Source organism: Colias eurytheme, chromosome 3 (assembly GCF_061535395.1).
Source record: "Colias eurytheme isolate Ceu_HAF_F1 chromosome 3, ilColEury1 Martin Lab GWU primary, whole genome shotgun sequence".
In the NCBI taxonomy this organism is placed as follows: Eukaryota; Metazoa; Arthropoda; class Insecta; order Lepidoptera; family Pieridae; genus Colias; species Colias eurytheme.
Genome location: NC_142982.1, coordinates 8,224,462 through 8,251,093, shown reverse-complemented (window position 1 = coordinate 8,251,093; position 26,632 = coordinate 8,224,462). Strand labels below are relative to the sequence as shown.

General features: G+C 32.6%; 1 protein-coding gene across 1 annotated transcript in view; it reads right to left on the bottom strand.

Annotated features, from left to right (window-relative positions):
• The window catches only part of LOC149909789 (uncharacterized), a 35,064-nt gene continuing 8,432 nt past the window's right edge, over positions 1 to 26,632 (bottom strand). The window contains exons 6-36 of the mRNA XM_090120200.1: positions 25,538 to 25,780; positions 24,803 to 25,057; positions 24,094 to 24,313; positions 23,603 to 23,745; positions 23,461 to 23,529; positions 20,308 to 23,283; positions 15,707 to 15,921; positions 13,345 to 13,476; positions 12,733 to 12,937; positions 12,271 to 12,496; positions 8,056 to 8,153; positions 7,354 to 7,551; positions 6,927 to 7,053; positions 6,782 to 6,841; positions 6,287 to 6,453; positions 5,750 to 5,914; positions 5,505 to 5,642; positions 5,153 to 5,320; positions 4,962 to 5,072; positions 4,633 to 4,877; positions 4,503 to 4,555; positions 4,182 to 4,391; positions 3,448 to 3,678; positions 3,259 to 3,365; positions 2,847 to 2,970; positions 2,545 to 2,718; positions 2,097 to 2,224; positions 1,249 to 1,371; positions 1,035 to 1,157; positions 674 to 834; positions 1 to 507 (exon numbers count right to left, since the gene is read on the bottom strand). Of these exons, the coding sequence (XP_089976326.1) occupies positions 204 to 507; positions 674 to 834; positions 1,035 to 1,157; positions 1,249 to 1,371; positions 2,097 to 2,224; positions 2,545 to 2,718; positions 2,847 to 2,970; positions 3,259 to 3,365; positions 3,448 to 3,678; positions 4,182 to 4,391; positions 4,503 to 4,555; positions 4,633 to 4,877; positions 4,962 to 5,072; positions 5,153 to 5,320; positions 5,505 to 5,642; positions 5,750 to 5,914; positions 6,287 to 6,453; positions 6,782 to 6,841; positions 6,927 to 7,053; positions 7,354 to 7,551; positions 8,056 to 8,153; positions 12,271 to 12,496; positions 12,733 to 12,937; positions 13,345 to 13,476; positions 15,707 to 15,921; positions 20,308 to 23,283; positions 23,461 to 23,529; positions 23,603 to 23,745; positions 24,094 to 24,313; positions 24,803 to 25,057; positions 25,538 to 25,780 (7,899 nt within the window). The 3' untranslated portion in view covers positions 1 to 203. The remainder of the gene's footprint in view (positions 508 to 673; positions 835 to 1,034; positions 1,158 to 1,248; positions 1,372 to 2,096; positions 2,225 to 2,544; positions 2,719 to 2,846; positions 2,971 to 3,258; positions 3,366 to 3,447; positions 3,679 to 4,181; positions 4,392 to 4,502; positions 4,556 to 4,632; positions 4,878 to 4,961; positions 5,073 to 5,152; positions 5,321 to 5,504; positions 5,643 to 5,749; positions 5,915 to 6,286; positions 6,454 to 6,781; positions 6,842 to 6,926; positions 7,054 to 7,353; positions 7,552 to 8,055; positions 8,154 to 12,270; positions 12,497 to 12,732; positions 12,938 to 13,344; positions 13,477 to 15,706; positions 15,922 to 20,307; positions 23,284 to 23,460; positions 23,530 to 23,602; positions 23,746 to 24,093; positions 24,314 to 24,802; positions 25,058 to 25,537; positions 25,781 to 26,632) is intronic.

Below are 26,632 nucleotides of genomic sequence, written 5' to 3'. Positions count from 1 at the left end.
TTTAGATTATTTATATTTATTTACCTAAGTTTAAAAATTTAACTACAATATAGTTAAGTATAAGTACATTTTTCCATAATATCATCACAGCACAGTATTAAAATATAGGAAATATATATTGTGATACTGTGATATCATCCATTCATCGACATCGGCTTACAACAAAGACACGTTTGATGCAAACAGTTCCACCACTCCAAAGACTACATGTCTTTTTTAGCTTCACCAGAGCGAGCTATGGCATTAACATCTCTATTAAAGTATTTAGCTTTGGCAACTTCGAATAGGACTTTGCTCATGTTTTCACCAGTCTCGTTGACCATAAAACTGAACAGACTGTTCGGATTAGAGAGCAGTATGTACGGGTGGTCAAACTCCGCGACCTGCCCCTTGTCCATGACCACTACTCGGTCTGAATCCATGATAGTGTTCAGACGATGAGCAATTGTTAGCACAGTGCACGAGGAAAATATACCTCTAATTGTTTTCTGGATCAGATCATCCGTTCTGAAAATAGAAACATACAAATAATCTCATATCAATGTTCAAATATGAAATATTGGGACATAAAAACAAGGATATGGTTTTGTTATTTAATTCTTTCTACATCATATTTCAAGATTTATTATACCGATATTAAATCTAAAAGTAATATATTAATATTGTAACGTACTGTGGATCGACATTAGCCGTCGCTTCGTCCATAACAAGGATCTTATTGGATCGCAAGATGGCTCTCGCCAAGCAGAGCAGCTGTCGTTGACCGACCGAGAAATTAGACCCACCCTCTGTTACTTTATAATCCAAAGCTGGTATGGCGTCTTTTAATTCCACCTGTAATGAAGTTTATTACTATTTATGCTATCTCACAATCAAATTATCAAGCGATTTTCTCTTTTGATATCTGTACGAGTTAAATTTTTGCTGAGATATGAATCATCTAACATCTGTTCCATATTAAGTTTAAATTTTTAAGTTTTAATAAGTAATGTATATTTGATTGCATTTACTTAGTTATTAATAATTAAACCTACTTGTTCTAACGCTCTCCAGATGTCTTCATCACTGTATGAATCAAACGGATCCAAATTGTACCTTAATGTTGCCGAGAACAACACGGGAACTTGTGGAATAATTGAAATTTTAGAACGCAATACCTGAAATCATAATAAAAACAATTAATATCTGTCGAACCTTAGTATTGATATTTATAGATAATACTACATTGAATTATGAATTATTACTCACATTTTTCGCAATGCCGTTAGTATCTAAACCATCAATTTTGATTTTCCCTTCAATGGTTGTGAGTCTGAATAAAGCATATATAAGCGACGATTTACCAGCTCCAGTTCTGCCCACTATACCGACCTGAAAACATCTCAATTAATTAGAGTTTTGTCGACATAGAAAGAACAAGAATTTGTTCGTCATGTTAATTAGATTAATCCAGAATGCTTTCCTATTAAAAAATAATTCATATTGTCATGCACATAATACGTACAAGTTCGATTTTAAAATAGTAGTATTTAATTAGACGACGCGGTTGGCGCAGTGGTAAAGTAACTGCCTACTGAGCCGACGGTCCCGGGCTCGATCCCCGGTCAGGGCAAATATTTGTGTGATGAACTCAATTATTTGTTCTTGGGTCTGAGTGTTATCTATATATGTATCTTATATGTATTTATTAAATATTACCTATATTTATCGTCGCCTAGTACCCACAACACAAGCCTTAATTGAGCTTACTGTGGGACTACGTCGATTTGTGTAATAATGTCCTATAATATTAAAAAAAAAATGTTGTGTGGTTTTATGAAACCACGGTAAAAGTGAAACTGTTCGAACGGTTCCGAACACTGCTTTATACCTACTCGGCAGCCGACCGTCACGCGACATGCGCTACACAGACCAAAACGTTTGAGACGATGTAATAAAAGAATCACTTTAAAAAATGGCCGACAACATCTTTTCAAAGAACTTTGTGAAACATCTTGAGCGGTGGTGGTCGGTCTCTGCCGAACTTCCAACCAATTCATATTACCGTTTTATTATCATAAATATAAAAAAAATAAACACATGGCAAAATTACTTACTTTCCAACCACCCTGTATTGTGAAACTGAGATCTTTCAACACTGGTGGGTCTTCCAAACCATATTGTAAGTAAACGTTTTCAAATTCTAAATTTCCTTTCGTTGGCCAATCCACTGCAGGCCGAGTTGCTAAAATACATATTACCAACGTTTTATAAGTATTATGAAAGAGTTAATATTTTATACATTATTTTAAAAGTATATTTAAATTAAAATAAAATTGTAGTAACAATTAATGTAAATTACATATGATAATCAATGGCAATAAAATAAACATTAGTTAGAACGATAAAACGTTAATTAATTAATGATTATATCGCATAGACACTAAAATATTGTTCACCGCTTAGTTAACCGATACTGATACATTTTGCCGCATCTTTGAAAATTTATACATCCTTAAACATCTTTATTTTCTATACCTAATTTCCTTTTTTTTTAATACTTACGTCCATCTTCCATATTATCTTCTGGTGGTAGGTTAGTGTATTCGAGTACACGCTCTACAGAGGTCATTTGAGCTAAAAGATCTGCTGTAATTCTTGCAGCCATTTGCAAAATAAAGGTCATTGACATCGATTGACTGACAGCAAGACCAACACTACCAACAGGAAGAGCATCACCTAGAAATTACGCAGTCTTGATCAGAAAGTTCTAAAGTTCAGATTAGGATAAAAAATATTCTAATTCTATTTATTTAGAATTAATAAGTGTGTATAATTTATATGTATTAATATCTGGGATGACTTACCAAAATCTATGAAGAGGAAGGCTGCTATTATAACGCCCAAATACACAAGACCTATTGTGTCCAGGTACATGCCAAACGCGGAGGATCCACCGATGAATGAGAAAAACGCGCTTGTATTGAGATCCTAGGGAAAAAAATAACCTTAAGATTTTTAAGTGATTTGTTAGGATAATATGTTATAGTACAAGATCACCCACATACACGACCAGGGCCGCCAGACTTCTCCTATTTTCTGACGGAAGAATTTTTGATGATTGGGGAGTGTTAGTATGTGCTATCATCATGCACATATGGTAGCATATACTAACACTACCCAATCGTCCACATTTAATCCGTCAGAAAGTAGGTGAAGTCTGGCGGCCCTGGGATCTTGCTCTATTAGTAATATGAGATTACGGTAATATTAACTTACCTGGGCATCATCGAACATTTTTTGCAATCTATCTTGCGAATTAGAACTTCTAATCGTTGATAAACCAGTAATTGTAGAACTGAGCATTCCAAATACGGGACTTTTCGCTGTTAAGGTAAAAATATATATATAATCATAGGCAATTCAAAATGAAAAATCATAGATTATATGGTAAATGAGAATACGTACTTGTACTTTCCAATCTTTTAACTGCTTGAGCTGCATTTAAATACCACCTAAATATTACTAAGAATATAAGGAGTAAGATAACAGTCGGTATAAGGGTCCAAGGCAGCGCTGTAGCATTTAACACTAGTACACTGAGCGCCAACAAGTACATTTGTATTGTTTCCAGAAAACTCCGAGGTAAATTTTCATCCATTGATCCCATGTCCTTAGAGAACCTGTTCAAAACTCGCCCTTAAAAAATAAGATCGTTTTATAATGTGATGCATAATTATTAAATATGTAGTTAAAAGAGGAGCAGAGGTATCCCGGTTTTACCCGCATTGCTCCTATTGGTCTTAGTATGATGATGCCTATAGCCTCCCTCGATAAATGGACTATATTATAACCGTGAAATAATTTTTCAAATCGGAACCGTGGTTCCTGACATTAGTGCGTTCAAGCAAACACACATATTCTTCAACTTTATAATATTAGTTATAGATCCAAGGAGATAATGGATTTCAAGTTAAATGGACAAGTATCTAGTATAACGATTCTATCTTTATTTTTGTTAACTTTATGTTATCATCATGTTTAATTATTGTCATATCGAAACGTGTTATTGCCTTAACTTCCTAGATATGCAATCAAATCAATCGTTAAGTATCCAAGGTAAAAAATAAAATAAAAAAGATAACAAGATAACAAAATGTTATTAAGCAATGATGGAAAGAATTAGTAACTATAGGTCTCACCTGATGGGTTTGTATCAAAAAATCTCATCACAGCCTTAATGAGATTTTGAAACATGTCATTATGAAGATTTCTGGAAGCTCGAGAGACCGCTACGACGAAAGCACCGATTCTAGTTTGTGTCGTTATCACGGTGAATATAACAACAGCTCCAGTAATTATTAGATATTGTCCTGTTGTTAGAGGTCCCATCACAACGTCTAGTCCAGGGTCTAAAGTACAACGTGAATGTATCAGGGACGTATTTAATAGACACATATAAAATTGTTTTTATACTTGCAGTTTTAAATACTTTAATATATATTCGGAGTTTAAATACATACCTGGTTCCACGCCTGGCGGTAAGCTCTGCTCATATTTATCAACTTCATTTGTCCTGTGGTATATAAATATTGTAAATAAGACAAAAATTCAATAATCGATACTTGCATTTCTAAATTAGATTTAGCTCACCAGAAACTCAAAGCATAGTCGTAAAATGTCGCCGCTGCTTGTGCTAATAAAAGAGAAAAGAGTGTCATTGTTATCCAGAAGCACGACTGTATACTTTTCAGATAATTAACTATCACTTCAAACTTCAAATTGCCCTTAGCTCGTTCTTCTGCCTCCAAGATTTGTTCCTTCATTATTTTAGATGCCTCCTCACTACGCACCGATACTCTTGACATGCCACGAATAATTCTGGGCTCCTCGATAGCCTAAAAAGATCAAATCAATGAATTGAAATAGCTCAGTGTTGACAGATCGAAATTCGGGTTAAGTATTTAATATAAATTTCATACCGTTTCCACCTTTTCTTCATCCGGATTTCTTTCAAGCGACGTTAATAACGAAGAAAGTTCTTTTTCAGATTTTATCAAATCATTGAATGACCCTTGATTCTCAATAGCACCCTTAAACATATATTCAGTGTTGAAAATATTGAATAGGTACAGATAAGTTATAAGGTTTTTAGAATGAAGGCACTACTTACATCGTTTAAAACAACAATTGTATCAGCGGCTCTGATGAAGTGTATTTGATGTGTTACTAAGATACATGTTCGCCCACGAAGGTAACCTAGAATACATTCGTCGAACAGTTGTCGACCAACATTAGCATCTACAGCTGATAAAGGATCATCCAATAAGTATATGTCTGCCTGGAATATGAAGAAAAAATCAATGCCGATTGCAATTTCTAGATTTAAACTTTGCACTTAATATCGTTTATGTCCCCTTCGCTAATATGATTTTGTATCATATATACAAACGTATATTCATTTTAAAAAATGTTTTTTAATTTTTCTCAATATTCTATGCATAAAATATTCTTTCTATACTGACCTCTCTATAAATAGCTCTTGCCAAATTGATTCTGGCTCTTTGCCCTCCGGATAATTGAACCCCGCGTTCTCCCACTAAAGATAAATCAGCATATGGAAATTGTTTAAAATCTGGTAGCAAACAACAGACTCTGCAAACCTAAGTAAAAATATGTTGTTGAATGATTATGCATTTTGAGACTTGCAATAAAACAATAAAATGTATTAATTAAGAGATATGATACATATCGACAATATAATAAGTACCTCGTTGTATTTTTGTTTGTCGTAGGGCAATCCAAAAATAATATTTTCCCTAACTGTAGCGGGGTAAAGCCATGACTCTTGGCACGCATAGGACACGCTTCCACTTATTTTCATTTTTCCACTTACTGCTGGCAATTCCCGTAGTAATACTTGTAGTAAAGAAGACTGAAATCATTGCACTATATAAACGACTTAAATAACTATTGTAAAATATAATATTGAAAGTGAATCATAAAACAAGGACATACATAATATTATTATGAAACTGTTTTAACCGATTACAAAAAAGGAGGAGGCTATTTTTGATTCATACCTATCAATAATTACATAAATTGCATATTTTCCTCACAAAATATTATTAAAATTCATTACTTTTACGTTGATTAAATTGTCGTAATGATTGTATCTATCAAACTTTTATAAGCCATACAAATCAGAATGAGAAGGTCAATCTTTTCTTAAAACCATTTTAGCACAATTCTCATCGGAAAATTCGTGAATAATGCATAGTACAGCCTTAAAGAATAGTTTACTGACCTTTCCAGAGCCAACGGATCCAATAACTGCACAAAGCTTGTTTTTGCGCAGTCGTAGCGAAATATTCTTCAAGCTAAACGGAGAACTGGTATCTTCCGCCTCAGCCCAAGTGGCACTAACATTGTCTAATTCTACTATGTATCCTTCAGCCTGAGCTTTAGCTGATACTAGAATAAAAATCTATGTTACTTCAACCCACGACACAAAATGTATAATTTTGAAGTGAAACTTTTTTAGGCGCGTTGAGAGTAAAATTTCAAGGTCGCGTCATGGCAATAGGTACTGCTACATACATATGTCATGGAGTAAGGTTACGGTTTTTGTATGTTTGAATCTTGCCAAAGAAGGCTCAGCTCTTTTTTTTTCTTATTAAAATTTAATTGTAATTATTATTCAAATATATACTCTTGTTTACTTCACAATGGTGTTTAAAATAAATATTTTAAATGATATTAATCGATTTCTTTATTAATTTAAATACAATATTATACTTACGAATAGATAGTCGTGATTCATATTTCTCTTTTGGCAAAATTGATAAGTCCTCTCGTTCATCTAAATTACAAAACAACAATGAATATATGTTTGTAATAAGTTTTATAAATAAGATAATCTGAATAATTATTAATATAGTATTTACCCATAACGAGGACTTCTTTTATACGGTTTAAAGATACCCCCAATTCAGACAAGCTAGCAATGGCCAGTGGCAAAATGAACGTCAAGTTTGTTTGAATTAAATTTAAGTATAGCTTTATAGGGTACAGCTGGAACAAAATTTTAATAATTAGTAAAAACATTGGTACTATAGCCAAGTCGGTTCTCATAACAACATAGGTTCATTTGGCCTATGTAAATCTTTAAAGTAATTCGCATGGATTCGGATATGTAGATAACAGAACATACAGAGCTTCCAATCTTCTCTATAATATACGTATGAGAAAAACCAAATTCTATTACCTTTTTTTCGTTCAAGGAGTTGCTCAGTTACATGGTCACATTTAAATTTTAATCTTTTATAAAGTGCACAGACTCAAGAAAGGCAATATAACAAAACAAGTACATACTATAGTGGCAGTCAGTATATTTCCGGTCAACACAATGGTGAGGGATGTAATAAAGATCGTCATCCGTTCAGCAAACATCATAAAGCCCAAGAACACACTGCGGACGAAGAGAGACTTCCTCAATGCAGTCACTTCGAAATCTCTGGCTAATGTCACTAGCTTTTGGAAGGATTTCTCCCATGCATACATCTTGATAACCTTGAGAGGAGTATACATTTAAATTCATACTTACGCAATTTAAAAAATAATTAAATGCCTAGTTATTAGAGATTTTATTGTTTTTTTATAATTAAGCTATTGCACAGCTTCTATAGCGGGCCTCGGAGCGCGGGGACCGAATCCAGAAATTTAGTAACGAAAAACCTCACGCTCCCCACTCCGACGGGCACGGAGGTGTGGCTTGAAGGCATAGCATGCAATAGCTTTACCGCGGCAGTCCCCGGGTGCCACACGTCTTTTTTATTTTATTACTAGCTTACCGCCCGCGGCTTCGCCCGCTTTGACTTAAACCTAATAAATTATATCTTACTAAAACTTTCCTCTTGAATCTTTCTATCTATTAAAAAAAAACCGCATCAAAATCCGTTGCGTAGTTTGAAAGATTTAAGCATACAAAGGGACATAGGGACAGAGAAAGTGACTTTGTTTTATACTATGTAGTGATAAACAATAAATTATAAAAGAGATAATGATAATCTTTACCTGAATGCCGTTTATAATTTCACTCATCAATTTAATCCTTTTGTCCGTTTTTTGCGCTACATTCCGCCTTATACTTGCAGTTAATCTCGTGAGAATAGCTGTTATGTGAATACAATAATTAACATTTAAACAAGGCTGTGTGATTAAAAATTATTAAACGTATTATAAAATTATTAGAAAATAAATTGCAAATTGCATTCCACGTCTTCTCGTGTAGGTACATTATCGCACGGCAGACAATTTCTTAAAGAATTTTCTAAACTCAAGTTCGTCCTTCAAGTCTTTGCAATCAAAAAATTGAATATGCATATGTCTTTTAAATATAGCTGCTTTTATCGACTTAAGTCACACACGGTGAAGATACTATAATATACCCGAAACACTATCAACGAAGTAAGTTTTTTACGTACTTTTTCGATGTGGGCTTTCCACGTGAGTTGTTTATCGAGAAGGAGACCGAGATATTTTTCTTCGTTTACTTTTTTTATCGTTTCTCCGTTTATGGACAATGGATTGTAGGAGCCTATTTTCTTATTTTTTGCGGTAAAAATGATGTAATTGGTTTTGGAGGCGTTTATCGTAAGTAAATTTGATTGAAACCATCTGTTTAATATGTTAAGATCTTTTTGGGCTTGATTTACTACAATATCAATAGAATTACCATAGTAGAACAAGCATGTGTCATCAGCATATAAAGTAATATCTCCGGTTAATCCTATTTCGTGAACGTTATTAATATAGATAAGGAAAAATAGGGGGCCCAAAAGGGAGCCTTGAGGCACGCCACAGCTAATAGGTCTTTTTTTGCTATATTGATCATTAATTTTTACGACTTGATACCGATTTTTAAGGTATGATCGAAATATGTCATAAGCTACTCCGGTTATTCCCGCATTTCTTAATTTCAGTAGTAAAATTTCGTGGCTTACGGTATCGAAAGCTTTCTTAAGATCGACGAATACTCCAAGAGCTACCTTTCTACGGTCTATGTTGAGTCTGACATTAGTGATAAGATCCACAGTTGCTGCAATAGTATTAGATTTTTCTCTGAATCCGTATTGTTTATTAAAGAAAAATTTATTAGACGTGAGAAAACCGTTTAAACGGGAGTGCAAAATTTTTTCGAATATTTTTGACAAAGCTGGTAGTACTGATATTGGACGGTAATTACTGGGATCTAGTTTAGAGCCAGATTTATGAATGGGAATTACTGAGGCTACTTTGAGGGAGTCCGGAAAATAACCTTCTCTTAGGCATTTATTTATTATTTTCACCAAGTTATTCACTAATAAATCTTTTATATTTTTTATAACCCGAATGCTTATTCCATCCACACCTATAGCAGTATTTTTACGGAGACTATTTATTATTTTTAAAACTTCATTTTCATTTGTTGGTTCTAATTTAGACAAGTTATTTGCAGAATTTGAGGGGCTTTTAAGTATTATTTTAATGTTTCTATGAAATTCTTTAGGAATGTCGTTGGCTAGTTGAACGCCTACGGTGGAAAAATAATCGTTAAAATATTCACAAATTTCATTGACGTTAGTTATTTGCCCAGAGTTAGTTGTAAGTTTCGTAATCACCGGATCTTTAGCCTTATTATTACATAATTTATAAATCAACCGCCACATTTTTGCAGGATCACTCTGACAATTGCTAAAACTTTTAATATAGAATTGACGTTTCGCCGATTGAATTTTGCTGAATACGAGATTTCTTTGTTCAACAAAAACTTCTTTCAGTCGTTCGTTACCAGGAGTTTGTTTCAGGTTGTACCACAGTTGGTTTCTGTGATTTATACTCTCAATCAGATCTTTATTTATCCAGTCTTTACTTGGTGGGTTTAAAAATTTTGTTCTTGTTATTTTATTATTGTTGATAGTGGCTGTCAGAGTCATTTCAAATTGCTTGTAATCAAGGAATTCTTCTTTCGAAAATATGTTTTTTATAGTTTCATATAAGCTTGTGTAATTGATTGATTGGTATTGAACTCGTTTTACAGCCTCTCGTTTGTGTCTATTCAACTCCAAATATATTTGTTTATGGTCAGAAAGTGAAGATTCAATAATAGAAAGCTGAAAGGTGTCATTGTGTAGATTAGTAAGAACATGATCCAGGATGGACTTTGAGGATGACATATCTCGCGTACAGTATTCAATACTAATTTTATTTAATATTTTCATATTATTTTCTTTTAATATTAGTTTATATTCTTTTATTGATTGGTCGTTGCTCAGTAAATTTAGGTTAAAATCACCAAATACAATTACACGTTTTCTTTTCGTTAGATGTTGACTAAAATTTTCAAGAAATTTTTGAGTATTTGCAGCTGGCTGTTTGTATATAACTCCAATATCCAGGGAAAGTGAGTTCAGATGTACCCATAGAAAATGATTACCATCTTCAAACTGTTCCTCAAGAAATTCATGTTTTAGGCTATCATGGATATAAATAGAGACTCCTCCTCCTCTCAGTTTAGTTCTGTAATTATAGTAGTGCGTATATCCGGGTAATTGTAATCTTTTCGCCTGGTCTTCATCCTTAATCCATGTCTCCGTCAGCACTATCAAATGAACAACAGCTTGGAAAGATTCGACAATACATCTTAATTCATCTATTTTACCTATTTTTACTATACTTCTGACATTGGCGTAAAGAAACTTTATGGATTTGGTGTGAACTATAATGTCGTCGTAATTTTGACAGAGTTTGTATGTGATATTATTATTTTTAACCTCAGAATTTGCTGAATTTTCATTCGTATTTAGTTTTTTGGAAAGTTTTTTAAAATTGTGGGTATTCCTTTAATGTATTTGATGGTTAGATTTTTTTCTCCGTTTTCTGTGCGCAATCGCAGTTCTTCTTGCACATTTATCATATATTGTTTCTGGATTGGTGTCTGGTCCCAATAGATTTTAATTTTACCATCTTTAATTATTGATTTTTTTATCAGTATAGATTTTGCAATCTCTTGTGAAGAAAAACAGACTTTTATAGGACGTAGTTTATTTTCATCAAATTTTCCAAGGCGAAAGATTTTTACTGGTTCAGGACACTGTGGATTTATTTGAGATATAATTTTCATCACTTCGTATCTATCAAGCTCTCTCTTCTTCTGCAAATCTTCCATCTTTGATTCCGTAATTCCAACAATTATTATGTTTTTACTGCGTTCCAGTCTGTCTTGTACTTCATTTATAATGTTAGTCGAAAAACCCATTAAATTTGAACCTTCTGTATTTATGGATGACGATTGAAAATTTTGTAGAAGACGAACGTCATTTTCCAATTTAGTTACTTTCTGTTGGGTATCACCCACATTACTCGTTAAATTTTCTATTTGGATTTTCAGGTATTGGTTTTCAAGAGCTAGTCCGTCTGTTGTCGTTTTGATATCTGCAAGTTGGTCTTTAATAGATGAAATATCATTTTTAATTGACTGAATACTATCTGTTTGCAATTTGCCAAAGTTATTCAATATATCAAGCATTTCCATTTTAAAATCTTTAAATTGAGATGCAAATTCATCTTCAGGCATTTTTCTCTTTCGTATTGATACATTTTTTTGTTCATATTCTGCTTCTTTAAAAGTAAATAAATTTGGTTGAGAGCTGCTACCCGCGATACTCAATGTACTTTTTGGTGAACGTAAAATACTCATTTTTGTAGAATTCAGCAAACTTAGTAATAAGATAACGCAAAAATATAGCACACAATATTTATCGCTTCGCTCTTGCGGTATGCGCTAAGCTTTACTGCGGTGATGTATCGCACGGAGACAGCAGGACAAAGAAAGATGCAGTTTACGCAGTCCGTCTTGCTCACTACACTTATATTTTTGTTCACAGTTTGTTGACGGAAATTACACCATATTCTATTTGATTAAGATTTTAAATGGCTTGACACTTTTTTATTAAATTATAAGATTCACGTAAACACGTCCGTACTCAACGCGAGTCAGCGAGCGAAATCTCTATATATTAGAGAATCTATTAGAATCTAATATCTAATATATTAGAGAATCTTAACATAAAATATTATTAATATATATTATAATTATTATAATCTAATATATTAGAGAATCTTAACATAAAATATTTAGTATCTTCACCGTGTGTGACGCGCTTAACATCGACTGAACAAAACTACATATTGTACACAATTCATTACAGTTTTTATTATAATATAAGTATAAAACGCTAAGGAAATTACCTTGTACAGGTAAAATCAATAAAACGACTCCAAAAAGGCCCACGAACGGTGCATAGCCTCCAAGATCATATAGGAAATACATTACTATGGCGACCTGTATAGGCACCAACCATAGATAATGTAAAAACATGAAAGCTTGATCAAATCGCACCAAATCGTTTGATAATATATTGACTAATTTCCCAGCTGCCACATGACCTAAGGAGAGTTGACTCAATCGTAAAACCTGTAAAAGAATATATAATCAATAGTCAACTATGTCTAAAACTAATAAAACATCAACATTCAAATTTCAATAGACATTTTATCAAAATCAAAAAATAATTTACCGTGAATTAAAATCACAATTAGGTATGAATCATCGGAATAAAAGTTTTATTTCTGCAGGCCTGATATAATAAATTCGAGATAGATTACTTAGTCTGATATTATAATGTATAAAGTATGGAAGATAAAACTGACCTTTCTGTAAATGACAGCGGAGAAGGCGATTTTCATTTTTAAACTGAAACGGCTCACAAATAAACTGTTATGGTGTTGAGCGAGGATTCCAATGTAGTTGCAGGCTAACATCGCTAGAGCGTAGTATCCCGCCTCTGCTTGTGTGATTGTAGCATTTACTGACCAATACGTCAACAAAGGCGTAAAAAGCAGTGGTTGTATCGTCCTGTTTGAACAAAAAAAAATTTATATGTTTAAATATTTTATCATAGAACGTATTAAATGATGATACAGTTCATATCATGATTTTCATGCATCAATATTATACGGAAATTATTGTCAGTTTTGTGTTAGAAAAACATGGACATTAATTTGATATTAGTTTTGCCTAAGTAAAAGAAAATTTAAATAAATAAAATATAGACAACATAATCTTAGCTTTCTTCTAATTGTATTCATTCTTGTTCTTATCACTGACTAATGCTAAATTGTTTGAGCAAAATAATCCAACCACGTCACGATGATATGCATTAATTAAAATATATAAATAACATATTCCATCGATTTATCTGTATGAACTGATTTCTTATCAATGTTAGCTAGATAAATGTAGAAATTAATACTATATTTTACCTTGTTACTGTATTTATGATCAATAAAAAGGCTCCTGGTAAGTAGTCTAGCCAAAAATTCTTTATCAAAAGCTTCCATATCGATGGCTCACGACCAGCTTTCTTAGCATTTGCAAATTCTTCCAACCAACACCTGTAACCCAAAAAAATTATTCGATCAGACAATAATTGCTTATCATGATATTCGTGTTCTGTGTTTGATAAAACATAGAATAGTGGAGCATCTAGAGCGTAAAAACTACGGTGGAGATACAAGATAACTCAAATACATTTCAAGTTTGGAAATCAAACGAAACACGTGTTGTTATTAACTAGGTATAGGTACTTAACTAACTAAATAGAATTTTCACTGATAATTCAAGCTCTCGGGTTTATGTTGCAATTAATCAATCTTTGTTGCTAGGTGAATATTTTAGAATATTAAAATCCTACATTTGATTTGAAACTAAATATGATAAAAAAAATCCCTGTATACATATACCTACCTTACATATACGTAATAGATTTTTTTTATATTTGGCAACATCTCACTGTATATTGATGAGAAATTTTAGAATTGAAATAGCGAGGTAATTTCAATTTTATTATATTAATAGCTATTGATTGTTTTTTAGTTATCTACAAACCCACTAATATACAGTGTGCAATTAACAATGCAAAAGAATAACTATACCAAGGTGAGCCTAACCAGCCCAAACTCAAAGGTTTTCATTAGAAAATCTATGAAGGCATCACAGGATTTTGTCCCAGGCTCTGTCGTCAAACCAACCCAATAATGCCAAAATACTGTAATGTCACATATAATTTCCAAGTTTCATGTCGATAAAAAGTGATATGGATGAAATCATTATTAAATTTTATTACATTATTTACTTAGTTAAACCTACCTGTATCTACCTATACGTTTTAAATAATAAAAGTCAATAAAGTGGAAATTAAAAATTTTCGTCATAAAAATACTGAAAGGGGGAAAATCAAAAAGGTAGCAAGCATCTGTCCAACTAAATAAGTTCGCTGATTACAAACTGATTTAGTAGTAGGTTATACTAGAAGTCAGTATTAATATATTACCAATAATATATTCTTTATCAGGTTTGTTGTGCTTGATCTAAACTCAAAGCTCTTCACTCCATCGACTTAAAGCTTTCCTTAGCAATGTGCAAAAGCGTGCTTTATAACCCAGAGCTTATACTTCAAAGTCGACTCAACGGATTTGAAAGATTTTTCTCTATTCGATAAAGTCTAGTTGGGTGAAGTCAGGGCGAACAGCTAGTTTATTATAAAATTTTACTCAAATCTATTACTAACGTCAAAATTGTATTATTTCATGAATGTGCTTTTCATATTAAATCTAACACTCTTGTTAGGAAATGAATCCAAGTGAAAGTACAATTTCGTATGTGTTTTTTCCTTTGTACTTTGGAGCGATTATCGCAAGGAAATCTGTAGATAATGAGAAATACCTAACATATATTGTGACCTTTGTAAAGAAAGTGCAAATTCACACTCATATGTTTTTATTTTCATTGTACTCATTCAAGCTTTTCTGTCTATGTAATTTTTTATTGATCAATGAATCAAACAGTGAAAAATAATTTTATTATTTTTTATATCTTTTCCTGGTAAATTGCTCCTAAAGAATGAATGGTAACAACTAACAATTTCCTTCAATATTGTATTGTTTTAACATTAAACAATTAGTTTAAATTGCAATAAAAATTACCGCACATGCATTTATTCATTTTGTAGGCACGGCAATGCTCTTGGCCTCGGATATCAAATTATTCGTAATTATTATTTAATTTGCAATAACGAATAAACATGTATATAAAGGATTTTTAGTAGATATAAACATGTCAAGGTACCATTTTATAACCCCATAAAATATTAAAGAAAAGTGAATCTTGGGAACATTTGCCATTTAGTTCCTCTTATAATATTTGCAAAAAAGATAAATGGGTTTCATTTATTTTGATTTACGACTGAATGTTTGACAAGAAAAATGATACCACTCGAATATATATTCTAATTCAATTCTTTTGCTAAATTTTTGCCAATGTCCCGTTAAATATGTGCTACGAACCATAAAAATTTATCGCCAATGTTAAAAAGTCTGTGAAAGCCCTTTCCGAGCCTTATTGAACCGTTGTTCGGTTAAATGAAAATGTATTTCATTAATTCGATTTCTTTGTTAAATTTTAATTCAATCCTACTCACATATCATTATGCCTTTTATACCTTTTGATTTATTAAAATGTTTAAAATTTCGAGAGAAATTTTAATTAAAGCGTCGTATATATAATTTTGAAGTTTCTAGAATGAATACAAATACAATAAATAAAGATAAAATGAGAATATATTACCTTTCTAATTTGTCACCAAGTTGATTGGAATCATAATGTTTATTTGGATTAATAAGATCACTTTCTTCAATATCTCTTCGGTTTCCTTTATAAAATATAGGGCAGACCCAACAAAAGAATAGTCTTGATAGTAAGTTGGGTTTACTTCGTTTTCTAGGTTCCGCTTCCAATTTAGTATTGCCATTCATTTTTAAAATTTTTTTGTATAAAATTGACTAAACATAACGCTAAAAAGAGCCGAATTAAGACATTTAACACTGTTAACTCAGTAGTAACACGCACAATACTGATTAATAGCAAATATAACCGATAACGTTACTAATAAAGATATTGTTAATCAATAGGTACAGCACAAAAATATTAAGATAACATAATATGTAGTGGAGACGTTATAAAAAGGTAGGGAGCTCGAATGAAAACAAGGTGCTCCACATTTAATACGTAGTCGATTAGACATTGCGTGATTAATAGAGTTATACTTATACCGTAATTATCATCATCATATCTTTTTTTTCCATGAATAGTTGTAGATTATTAACATATGCTATATGACTGTATCTGTTTGTGATTCTATAATTGTCTTCAATTGTACAGGGACACCGTCCTCATTGCTGATGCTTTAGCTAACCAGTATGACCATGAATAGTCCCTCGGGATAATGCATATCGTTTTATGCATATTTTTAAACATTTAGTATTACGTATTAATTGTGATTCATAATAATGACTAAGCATTTTAACTTTTCTTTAAATTTGAATTGCTGTTCACTAGCTACAAGAAGCAAATCTAATCCAATAAGAAATAATTAGAATGTTAAAAATTCTTCTTATACCATCTAATTCTCTTTGTTTTTCTATATGCTTATATTAAAAAAGAATTATGTGAGCATGAAGTAATTAACGTTCCCATAAAGGAGTTATTATTGAACTAGCCCTACACGTGCGGCCTCACTCTTGTGGACTTCACCTAATTACGTGAATACTATTTCAACCAAATAAATCATATTTTGCGATAACTATTTGCCTTTATACATTTTCTGGGTCAAATATATTTTTATACCAAATTTTGTGACGAATGGTCGCTTTTCACACGTAAGTATAATCCTATTTATTTAATCATCATCACTACATAGTATAAAACAAAGTCGCTTTCCCTGTCCCTATGTCCCTATACGTCCCTTTGTACGCTTAAATCTTAGAAACTACGCAACGGATTTTGATGCGGTTTTTTTTAATACATAGAGTGATTCAAGAGGAAGGTTTATATGTATAACAACATCCATTAAATAGTGGAGAAGTACTGTTATTTTTGAGGTTTCTAATGTGATGTCGTAAAAAATTACATTTTTTCCGCTTACATTGCAAACGCAGGCTGAACCCTACGAGTTTTATCAAAATAATGTAATAATAATGTACTTTATATACACATTGAAAAGGTCTACAGAAAAGTCCGCGATGGTATATGTCTATCTCTTATGCATAACCCACAATAACTTTTTTTTGTCATTTACTTTTTACGACAAATAATGGCTAATTTTTGAAGCGATTTTAACCAATACAGCATTAATCCTTAACCAATTAAATACCTTGAATACATTGTTCATTTAATATAGATCTATATGGCACTTTACATCGTATGATTTAAGTGAATATTTTCGAAGATATTACAGATTTAAAAATTGCGGGAGTCGGGACGTAGCGTTTGCGGCGGTACCGGCCGGCCGCCCGGTTATCTATTTTTTCTGTAGTATAGGTATTTAGTATCAGCATTGCTCCGTGCGAAGCCGGGGCGGGTCGCTAGTAATATTATAAACGTGTAAGTTTCTATAAGAATATATTAATGTATGTATGTTTTTTACTCTATCACGTGAAAAGCATTAAGCCGATTTTGATTATACTCTGCATAAGCTATTAAAATACTTGCTTTTGCTCTTGGTTTAGTCCGCGGGCACAGCATAGCTAATAATAAATAAACGTAGAGAAAGATAAATCACCTTTCCCATATCTATTTTTATTATAGAGTACAGCTATGATATGATTAGGAGCCCGGAAATGGGTCTTCCTTTTGGTTTATTCACATTTTGATTGCGGATAATGCAGTAATAGGAACAAGAAGATAGAATAAAGGTTATTTTTAATCGAGAATACCTACAATCTACATGTAAAGTAAATAGGTTGAAATAGTTAACTATCAGGCTTATATTATTTGGTATGTTTCGTCCTACAAAGAAAGTTTTTGACCTATCCCTTAATCAAGTAAAATACGAAGAAATCCCACAATACAAAAAACGTATTATGACGTACGACTTATGCGCTGATTACACCTAACGAGTACAGTGGCGAGTCAGTAAATACGCTCTCGGCCGAGACAGTTGCCGAACCGAGTGGGTGTTTACACGTATTTCACTAGTGGCGAGTCAGTTCAGTTTTGATCACGACGCGGATGTCTGCAATGGATCGAAAAAAAAAAAGAATTTAAACGGGTTTTAAATCGGCTGTTTCCAGATATTATTAACGAATTGTGGGATTTATTAGAAATAATAAATAAAAATAATAATTCTTTGAAAAAATACAATGACGAAACGAACGAGTAGCGAGTGGCCGAGTGACGCGACGAGTGCGTGTTTATACCTGCCGAGCGGGATAGCGAGTGGGTACTCGGCCGAGTAAACAAATTGGGATTCTAGTGACTGTCTCGCCGCTCTTCTCGGTCGAGTACTCGGCCGAGCACTCGTTGAAGTGTTTATACCAACCGAGCACTCGGCCGAGGACACTGACTCGCCACTGTACTCGTTAGGTGTAATCAGCGCATTATCACATGTGAATTGGAATTTTAGGGTGCATTTCCACCAATAATGTGCGAAGATGTGTAGCGAGAAATGTGTTTATAAATCATATAAATAAATCATTTATTAACCATTTAAACTTTAAAGTTTAAACTAAGTGAAGCGATATGATTAGTTTTCACTACACATTCTCACATATTATTGGTGGAAACTCACCCTTAGGCGCACCTAATTTATATTGTTATTTTTATGGAAATATAATCATGTTTTGGGGACGTCTTCATGTATAATCGTAGATGATCGTAGTCAGAAGCTATGAGATTAATGAATCATGGAAAGATGCAACAGGCACCACACTATGATAATTAAAGGGAAGTTTATCACTAATCTGAATTTATTTATCAGATAATAAAGGTTGAATCATAGGATGATACAAACATTTCGATAAGATATAATCATTTTAGCACCACCAATAAAATAAGAAATACTTTTGTACGCCAAGATTTAAAAGCGTCTAAAATGATAAAATTACAATTAGGTACATCTTTATAAATAGAACATTATTATCGAGCTTAAAGATTAAAGTAGGTACAAAGGTGTCGATTAATTGATTTTGGTCAATTGTGCACTATGTTTTGTTTATAGTTTTATATTTAATCCTGTTTCGTAAGGGGTCCTTTGAACCACTAAAAGTAAAAAGTGAAAGTGAAATAAAGTAAATCACAATTTTAATCTATGGAAAACGATCAAAATATATTACTAGGAAAAATATTTATAAAGATAAGAAATTAGCGTTGCAAATATACTTAATTAATTACTTAAAGATAAAAATGGTGACCGTGAGTCAACCTTAGAAGATAGATATTTGCTATCGCTAACGTTTTTGTAGGCTTGTACCAACATCTTATGAGATACGAGCTGTCCCGGGACAACGCTGTTCTGCTACCCTTATCACTACGGGGTATGAAAAATAAAGAATAGAAGTACCCTGTAGGTTTTGATTCCTTTGCGAATGTCGAAATTTGCGGAAATGCTTTTTTCCTTTTGATTGCGTTGGATTTTGATTTTTTCACAGCTTCGTGGGATGGTAGACTAGAGTATTCAATATAAATCTCAACCTGATATCTCTACGCGTTCCTGAGAAATGTGTTGTTCATTGTGCTGGAGTAGAAAACAAATCAGAATTAGGCCAATTTTATCGAAATCTGCTTTAAAATATTATGATTGTTCATATTATGTATTTCGTATTTTTCCAGGTATGTATATTGTATATATTTATCCTTGAAACTATTTTAAACAATAAGAGACAATTCTAAGCCCTTCAGATATTGCGCAATAATTTTGCTTTATATTATTTAATGCTACTTGCTTATCTTTATAATACAGATATCGAAAATTCAAAATTATTAATCGTAAACAGTAAAATGGGTGATGTTTATAGATTTTACTTTATATTTATAAAGACTCCGATAAAAATACGTTTATTGTAAATAACAAAACAAAACATCAACTATTATCAGTTTTTGGCATAGTATTCCATAATTTCAAGGGGCGCATGCATATTTTTTTATAAACAAAGATGTAACTCAGATTTCATGTTTTACTTATTTTAAGTATTATCTAACTTAAAAAAAACATATGGTTATTGGTCAAACATGTGCCAAGTTCAGAAAAAACATCCTGCAGCCTGTTTTCCTTTTAGGGTCATTCTTCAGAGAAATAGGAGAAGGAATGAAACAATATTTGATGGTAACATCACTTTTAATGTAACACATAAATAAAGAACCGACAAAATGAACTCAGTTTAAAATTTTACTTGACTTACACTTTTCTTTGAATGTATCGGGCAGACTTGTGAACTCAGTGAATCGCATATGCATTTACCGTTCCTCAAATTACTTTCAATATTTTCAACAAGCATTTTCACATGACAGATAGGAACCATGTTGCAATCGCATTGCGACACAGATCCAGATATGGTTATATCACTACTCTCTAAAATATTACGGGATGGAGTGCTATCAACGGGGAGGAATAAAGAATTGTAAAGTGTATTTTTATTAGTTTCTATATCATCACAAGTTTTAGGAATTGTCACGAAGCTCGAATGGCAAGAAGGTTCTGTGTCATCATGGTTTTGAAACCTTGAATTATCGATTGTATTTGTATCCATATTAGTTGTTTCAATATTATTAACCGAATTCTTCAAAGCCAAACCTTCTTCCTCGTGAATACTGGTTTGAGTTAAGCAACCATCTAAAGTATTTATTATAGTAGAAGTATTTCTTTCCTGAATTATATTGTCATTATTTCTGGGCTCGTTACGTGTTTCAGCATAATTTAATTTTAAATAGTTTTCAGAAATGTTTATGACTTCAGATCTCGCTTTCGGTATTCCACGCATTATGTAAGATAATTTTTTGGGTTGGATATTATTTTGAAGCGAATTCCAAATAAAATTTATTTTATCATCATTTGTTTCTAGTTGAGATTTCGTACATACACACCCAAAATGATCACAGGAACAATTTAACGTATATCCAATATAAGGCAATTTTCGATCAAGGTCATTTACAGTTTCTTCGGAAGTAATTGATGTTTTTGCAGACTGATTACCATTATTACACGAACTCTTGGTATCATTATACGTTTGAGATTTGTGATTTACACTAAGACTATCGCCAAATACGTTCGGTTCAGTGAATGTATACCGACAGTCACAATCGGTCACATAAAGAGTATTTAGTTTGCAAGAAGTAACTTTTTCTACCATTTGCACATAAACTGGAATATTATCTAATGCACTACATGACTTGTTTATCATAACAGGATTGGCTGATATGGATGTATCTTCTTTAAGGCAATTTAGTTGGTCCTGAACATTTTCTTGCGTTTCAAAATGAACAACTGCTTTATCAATCTTAACATCAGTGGGATTGTCATATGTTGGAGACGATTTCATTTCACATATACATAATTTCCTCAATCGCTCAAAATCATTTTCAATAAGGGTGCTTACTTTGTCTAAAACATTTGGTAAAATCATTTCTTGGTTTGTTGTTTGCTCGGTTTGAAAGCATGAACATTGAACGCGGGAAATCTTTAACTTTAAATATTCTTGTAAAAGACCATAGACCCTTGACCAACTACCATCTGTTTTACTTTCTTCTGAACATTTACAAGATAATTGATCGGTACTTCTTCTTATAAAATCTTTAACTTTCGCTAAAATCGTTGAATATAATTTCTCTTCGTCTTCCGGTTTTATACACGAAGACTTGCAGTTACTACTTTTAAATTCATTTAACTTTCCTCTTAAATATTCTTCCAGTAAATTAAAGGTATTAAACTCCAACTCTTTTATTTCATCTTTATTTTTACAACAAATACAAGACTCTTTTACGGTTTTTGATATTTTTGTTATACTGCAGCTACTTTTTAAGTCATTTTCGATTTTAGTAGTATTATTTAAATTAACTTTAGGCTCTATGTTGTTATGATCAGCATCACGAGATACATTTTTTTGAACTACATTCGAATTATCATCCAAATTTTTCGATTTAATGCATGGTTTGCTGTTTTTATGGAAATTTCCTGTAAATGTTGGCTCCATTTTCTTTTGAACGTCATATAAAGTAGCACCCAAGAATTTTATGTCATAATCACAATCAAATGAAATTAACTTCGAATCCTTAACCAATTTACTTATAAATGAATCTTTTTGCCCGACATTACTTTCCTCATTACGCATGCTACTTTTAGCATAATCTGAACTAGGAAGCTTTACCGAATATAACTGTGATTCCTTTTCATAAGGTGTTTGACTAAAATCCTGATCTTGTGCGATATTTTGATCTAAGCTCTCTACACATCGACACGAACTTGTATTAATGCATTTAAAATTACGTAATGACACATTTCCATCGCCTAAATTTAGTGTTGCTTTATTTTGTGTGCATATACAATTGTTATTACTTTTATCAAGATTAACTGCAGCCATATATTCGGAATTTGCTACTGGTAAACATTCATTTGTCTTCTTACTATTTATAGCATTAGTCACCGAAGATTTACAGGTTTCATCATTATTTTGAATTTCTGATAAATGAAAGGCGAATTTTTCGTGTATAGATTTTGTAACATTATTGATTTGCTCAAGATTACTATTAGTAGTACTATTTGGATCTGTTACTTTAGGTGAATTGCTTTCTATTCCCTTTAACAGTGGGCTATCGTCTATATTGAACTTCCATTTTTTCAAAACTTCTAATAATCTATCTACGGAAGTGTTTGATGGAATTTTATGTAAGCAAATGCATTCACTTGGGCATGGTTTATTTCGTCCTTTTTTCTTGATATCAATTATATCATTTGATTTGCGGGAGAGAGGGATTTGTGTTATTGGTTTTGTTAATTTTATGCTAGAAGTTACTTGGGTAGTTATGTCACTCAATAATTTCGGTTTCCATTTTGACGCCGAGAAGTGACCTACTTTTAGGGTCTTGTCCTTTTGTTCCGTACATAGACATACATTAACGGCCAAAGACTGTTCTTTCTTTTTATTTGAAAACTTATTCGCCGATTTTTCTATACGACCACTTTGATTGTATATCAACATCTTATTGGTTTTTCTTGATGTGTTAATTTCCAGCGGTTTTTTCTTCATTAACCTTTCGACGGAAGTGTTCTTTTTCAATGTATTAAATTTATTCAATGACTTATTTTTGTTATCTTCGTCTTTTTTCATAGGTGAATTTGCACTATTTATAGATAGTTGTTTGGTGTCTTGTTTCTGGAAAACGAAGCTTAGTTAAAATTCATCAAACCTATCTCATAGATAAAACTTTTAAAAATACACGCCAAAAAAGTGCACCATATTCGAAGGTAAAAATGAAAAAAAAAATACAATCTTTACAAGAAAATTTTCAAATTCTTAATTATAGCAGCAATTTTATTTTTACTTACTTACCGAAGCACGTTGAATTATTTTAGTAATTTTTTCTTCCATTTGTCTCAAATCTGCCTTTTTAATTGAATCCTATAATGAATATAAGATTTTAAAATAAGTGAAAATAATCATAGATTTCCAACCCAAATTCTATAAAACGTACTTTTTTGAGGTCCTCTATTTGATATTTGAGATTATTAACATCCTGTATAGTTCGCTTCAAATAATTTGACGAGCCATCAGTATTTTTGCGCGAAGAACTTGGTGGAATCGGCGTTTTTACAAGACAAGGATACACAGCAGCATCTGCAAAGCAAAGGATACGTTTTATTTAGTTTACCTATGAGAAATAATTAAAACAAATAAAAAATAATCATAAAAAAATATGTCATAATATTTGCGTCACTCCTCGGCAACGGCTTTACCGAATTTAATGAAATTTTTCATAGACATTCAGAGGGGCTACGGTGATTTCTTACGGCATAGCACGAGACAACCTTTTTAGCTCTTTACTTTTTCTCCATTGGGAAACTATTTCAATACATCGTGTTAACCACCCAATACAGAGACCTTTTTTTGTAAATTATTTTCTACCCCTTAGCGATAACTATACTACTACTACTTATTCAGCTTCTTATAAATTCCTATCCTTACTATGATGCGGTTTGCATTCGCAAGGCGGTGGTCCAGAGGCCATAATATCCTTAGCCTTTTGAGTTATTCTATCAGCTCTCTCCTGGAACAGTTGTTCCGCGAGTTCCGTGGCCAGTGTCTGTGCTCGTCGTTCAATGGCGCGTTGTTGCCAACCTTCGTTGTCGTCTTCGCCTGGATCGGGGCTAAGGCGCGCTTGGTCCGCGCAACTTGCTCCGATCCACTAACAATTCAGGGATTCGTAAGAAATTATTTTATGCAAGTGACTCAATCTGGCGCCGGCTACTTATTTGTATTGTTTTTGGTACAAATATAATTATTATCCTAATCTAAGACAAATCTATGAAAGAATGCAGAAATCGTTATAATCATTCCTTAACTTTATGTACCTAGTATAATATTACTTTGTGCATGGGGTGGAAGGGCATAGGTGATATGACTATTCTTATGTATCCTAATGTTTGTATTGCAAACACAAAAAATGAAAAACCTTGCTGTCAAAATTACGTAAGACAGATTTGTTCAGTTCCGATTATAGAGTGCCCTTTAATTATTTTAATTTGTTATCTTTAATTAAAGATTATATGTTTTGGAGTAATATTTTTAATTTAATAAGCGATAAGAAGTGATATTAATTGATTACTAATTATAAATCTTATTTATTTCAAACTATCAGTAAGATTACGTGGAATAAATAGATATAAAATCAAACCTTCGCATGATACTTCTCAATCGAGGTAGCGATAGCGATATCTAGTTCGCCGATGAGTAATTGTGAAAAGAAATTCCGTAAATTAGCCTTGACGATAGACGCCCGATCCCAATTATGCCTGTCCTCTAAGCACTTAAGCAGCTGACAAGGCATGGAGGTTCCGGTCCCGTTCAATTCCGACTGCAGACCGCTAAATAGGTCTGATAGCAAATTCGATAGAAGTTGGCTACGAAGCGACGTACAAGAGCACGAATCCTAAAATGTTAGTTTTAGGTTTTTCTATGTTAGTTTTTAATGTACCAGATAATATTACGAAGTCATCGTGTGACGTCAATTTATTACTCATAAAATGGCTACGATAAAAACCACCTGTATTCAAAAGATTCGTAAAATTTAGATAATGATGATCAGTTGGCGTAATAATATACCTACCATGTTCAATAGATAATTAGATTGTATGAAATAAAATTACCATATAAAATACATTCATTTGAACTTTAATACAAATTTTCTACGATATTTGATATTTCATACAAGGACAATAATATTTCCAGTCCCATGAAACTTTTTAAAGCATATCTAGGTATTGGACATAACCAAATCAGAAAACACAAAAATTTAAACTATAGTATATAAGTATATAAAATATACCTAAAATAAACAGCCATAAATTATTTCAACATTGCAAGCAGACATTAATTTATTTGTACACAGTACACACATAATATCACTTACCAAAATCTTATCTTCAGGTACACAGTGACACAGGGCGGCGAGAGACAGAGTTCGTTTCACCTCAACAGCTACATCAAGGGGCAACTTGCATTGACACTCGATCACTCTATTCTTTAGTTCCATCAATTGATCCCGTTTTTTCTTTAACTCGTCCACTCTGCCTTGCATTCGATTATCACACATATCCTTACAACCGTCTAGGTCTTGAATAATTTCCCCTTTTTCTTGCCTCAAATCATCTAGCTGCAAAATTTTATGTAATTGCTGTAATTGCATTGTGTTCATAGTGTAGCATTTATTTGCATGCTATTGTTCTGTAAGCCAAACATGCGGCTAATAATAATTGCTGTTATAAGATCTTATATAGCATGTTTAAAGCAAATAAAGGTCTTATTTGAACTATTGTTTGACGTATGTATGTATGTTAAAAGATATACAATTCACGCATTCATCATGGTCCGGGAGCCAGCAGCAGATTTTATGACCAAGTTCCTCTCAAGCGGTAATTAGTAAAATGCATCAAGGTATAGTATTATGAAGCCTCGTGAACGTCAGCTGGAGCTCGGTTGGGGGGAAAGCCGGTTGTAGCCTCCCGTATCAGCTGACGGTTTTTCCACCAAGATACAGCCAGCTGACATATATATTTATCCACAGTTACATATAAGCTATCATCAGGTAAATTTTTGTTTGAGAGGAAATAACGGAAAATAAATTTTTCTTTAAATTTAACTTTCATGTTCGAGACACCAGCTGACGTATAATACACCATGTTGTAACCAGCTGACTATTTTTTTCGTTGAGATATTGGGTTAGCTACAATTTGACAAATTTTTAGCTGAGAGGAAATGAATGAATGAATGTATTTTTTTTCCTATGTGCGTGGGAGGCTACAACCGCTCACCCCCCCAACCGAGCGCCAGCTGACGTTCACGAGGCTTTATAATACTATACTCTCATGCGTCTGACGAATTATCTCTTGAGAGGAAATAGTTAACCAAATTTGCACCTGGCTTCCTAACCATCACGCATGAAAAGTACCACTACCACTACACTACACTACCACTTTGAGCATTACAACTAACTAAATTAAAGAGA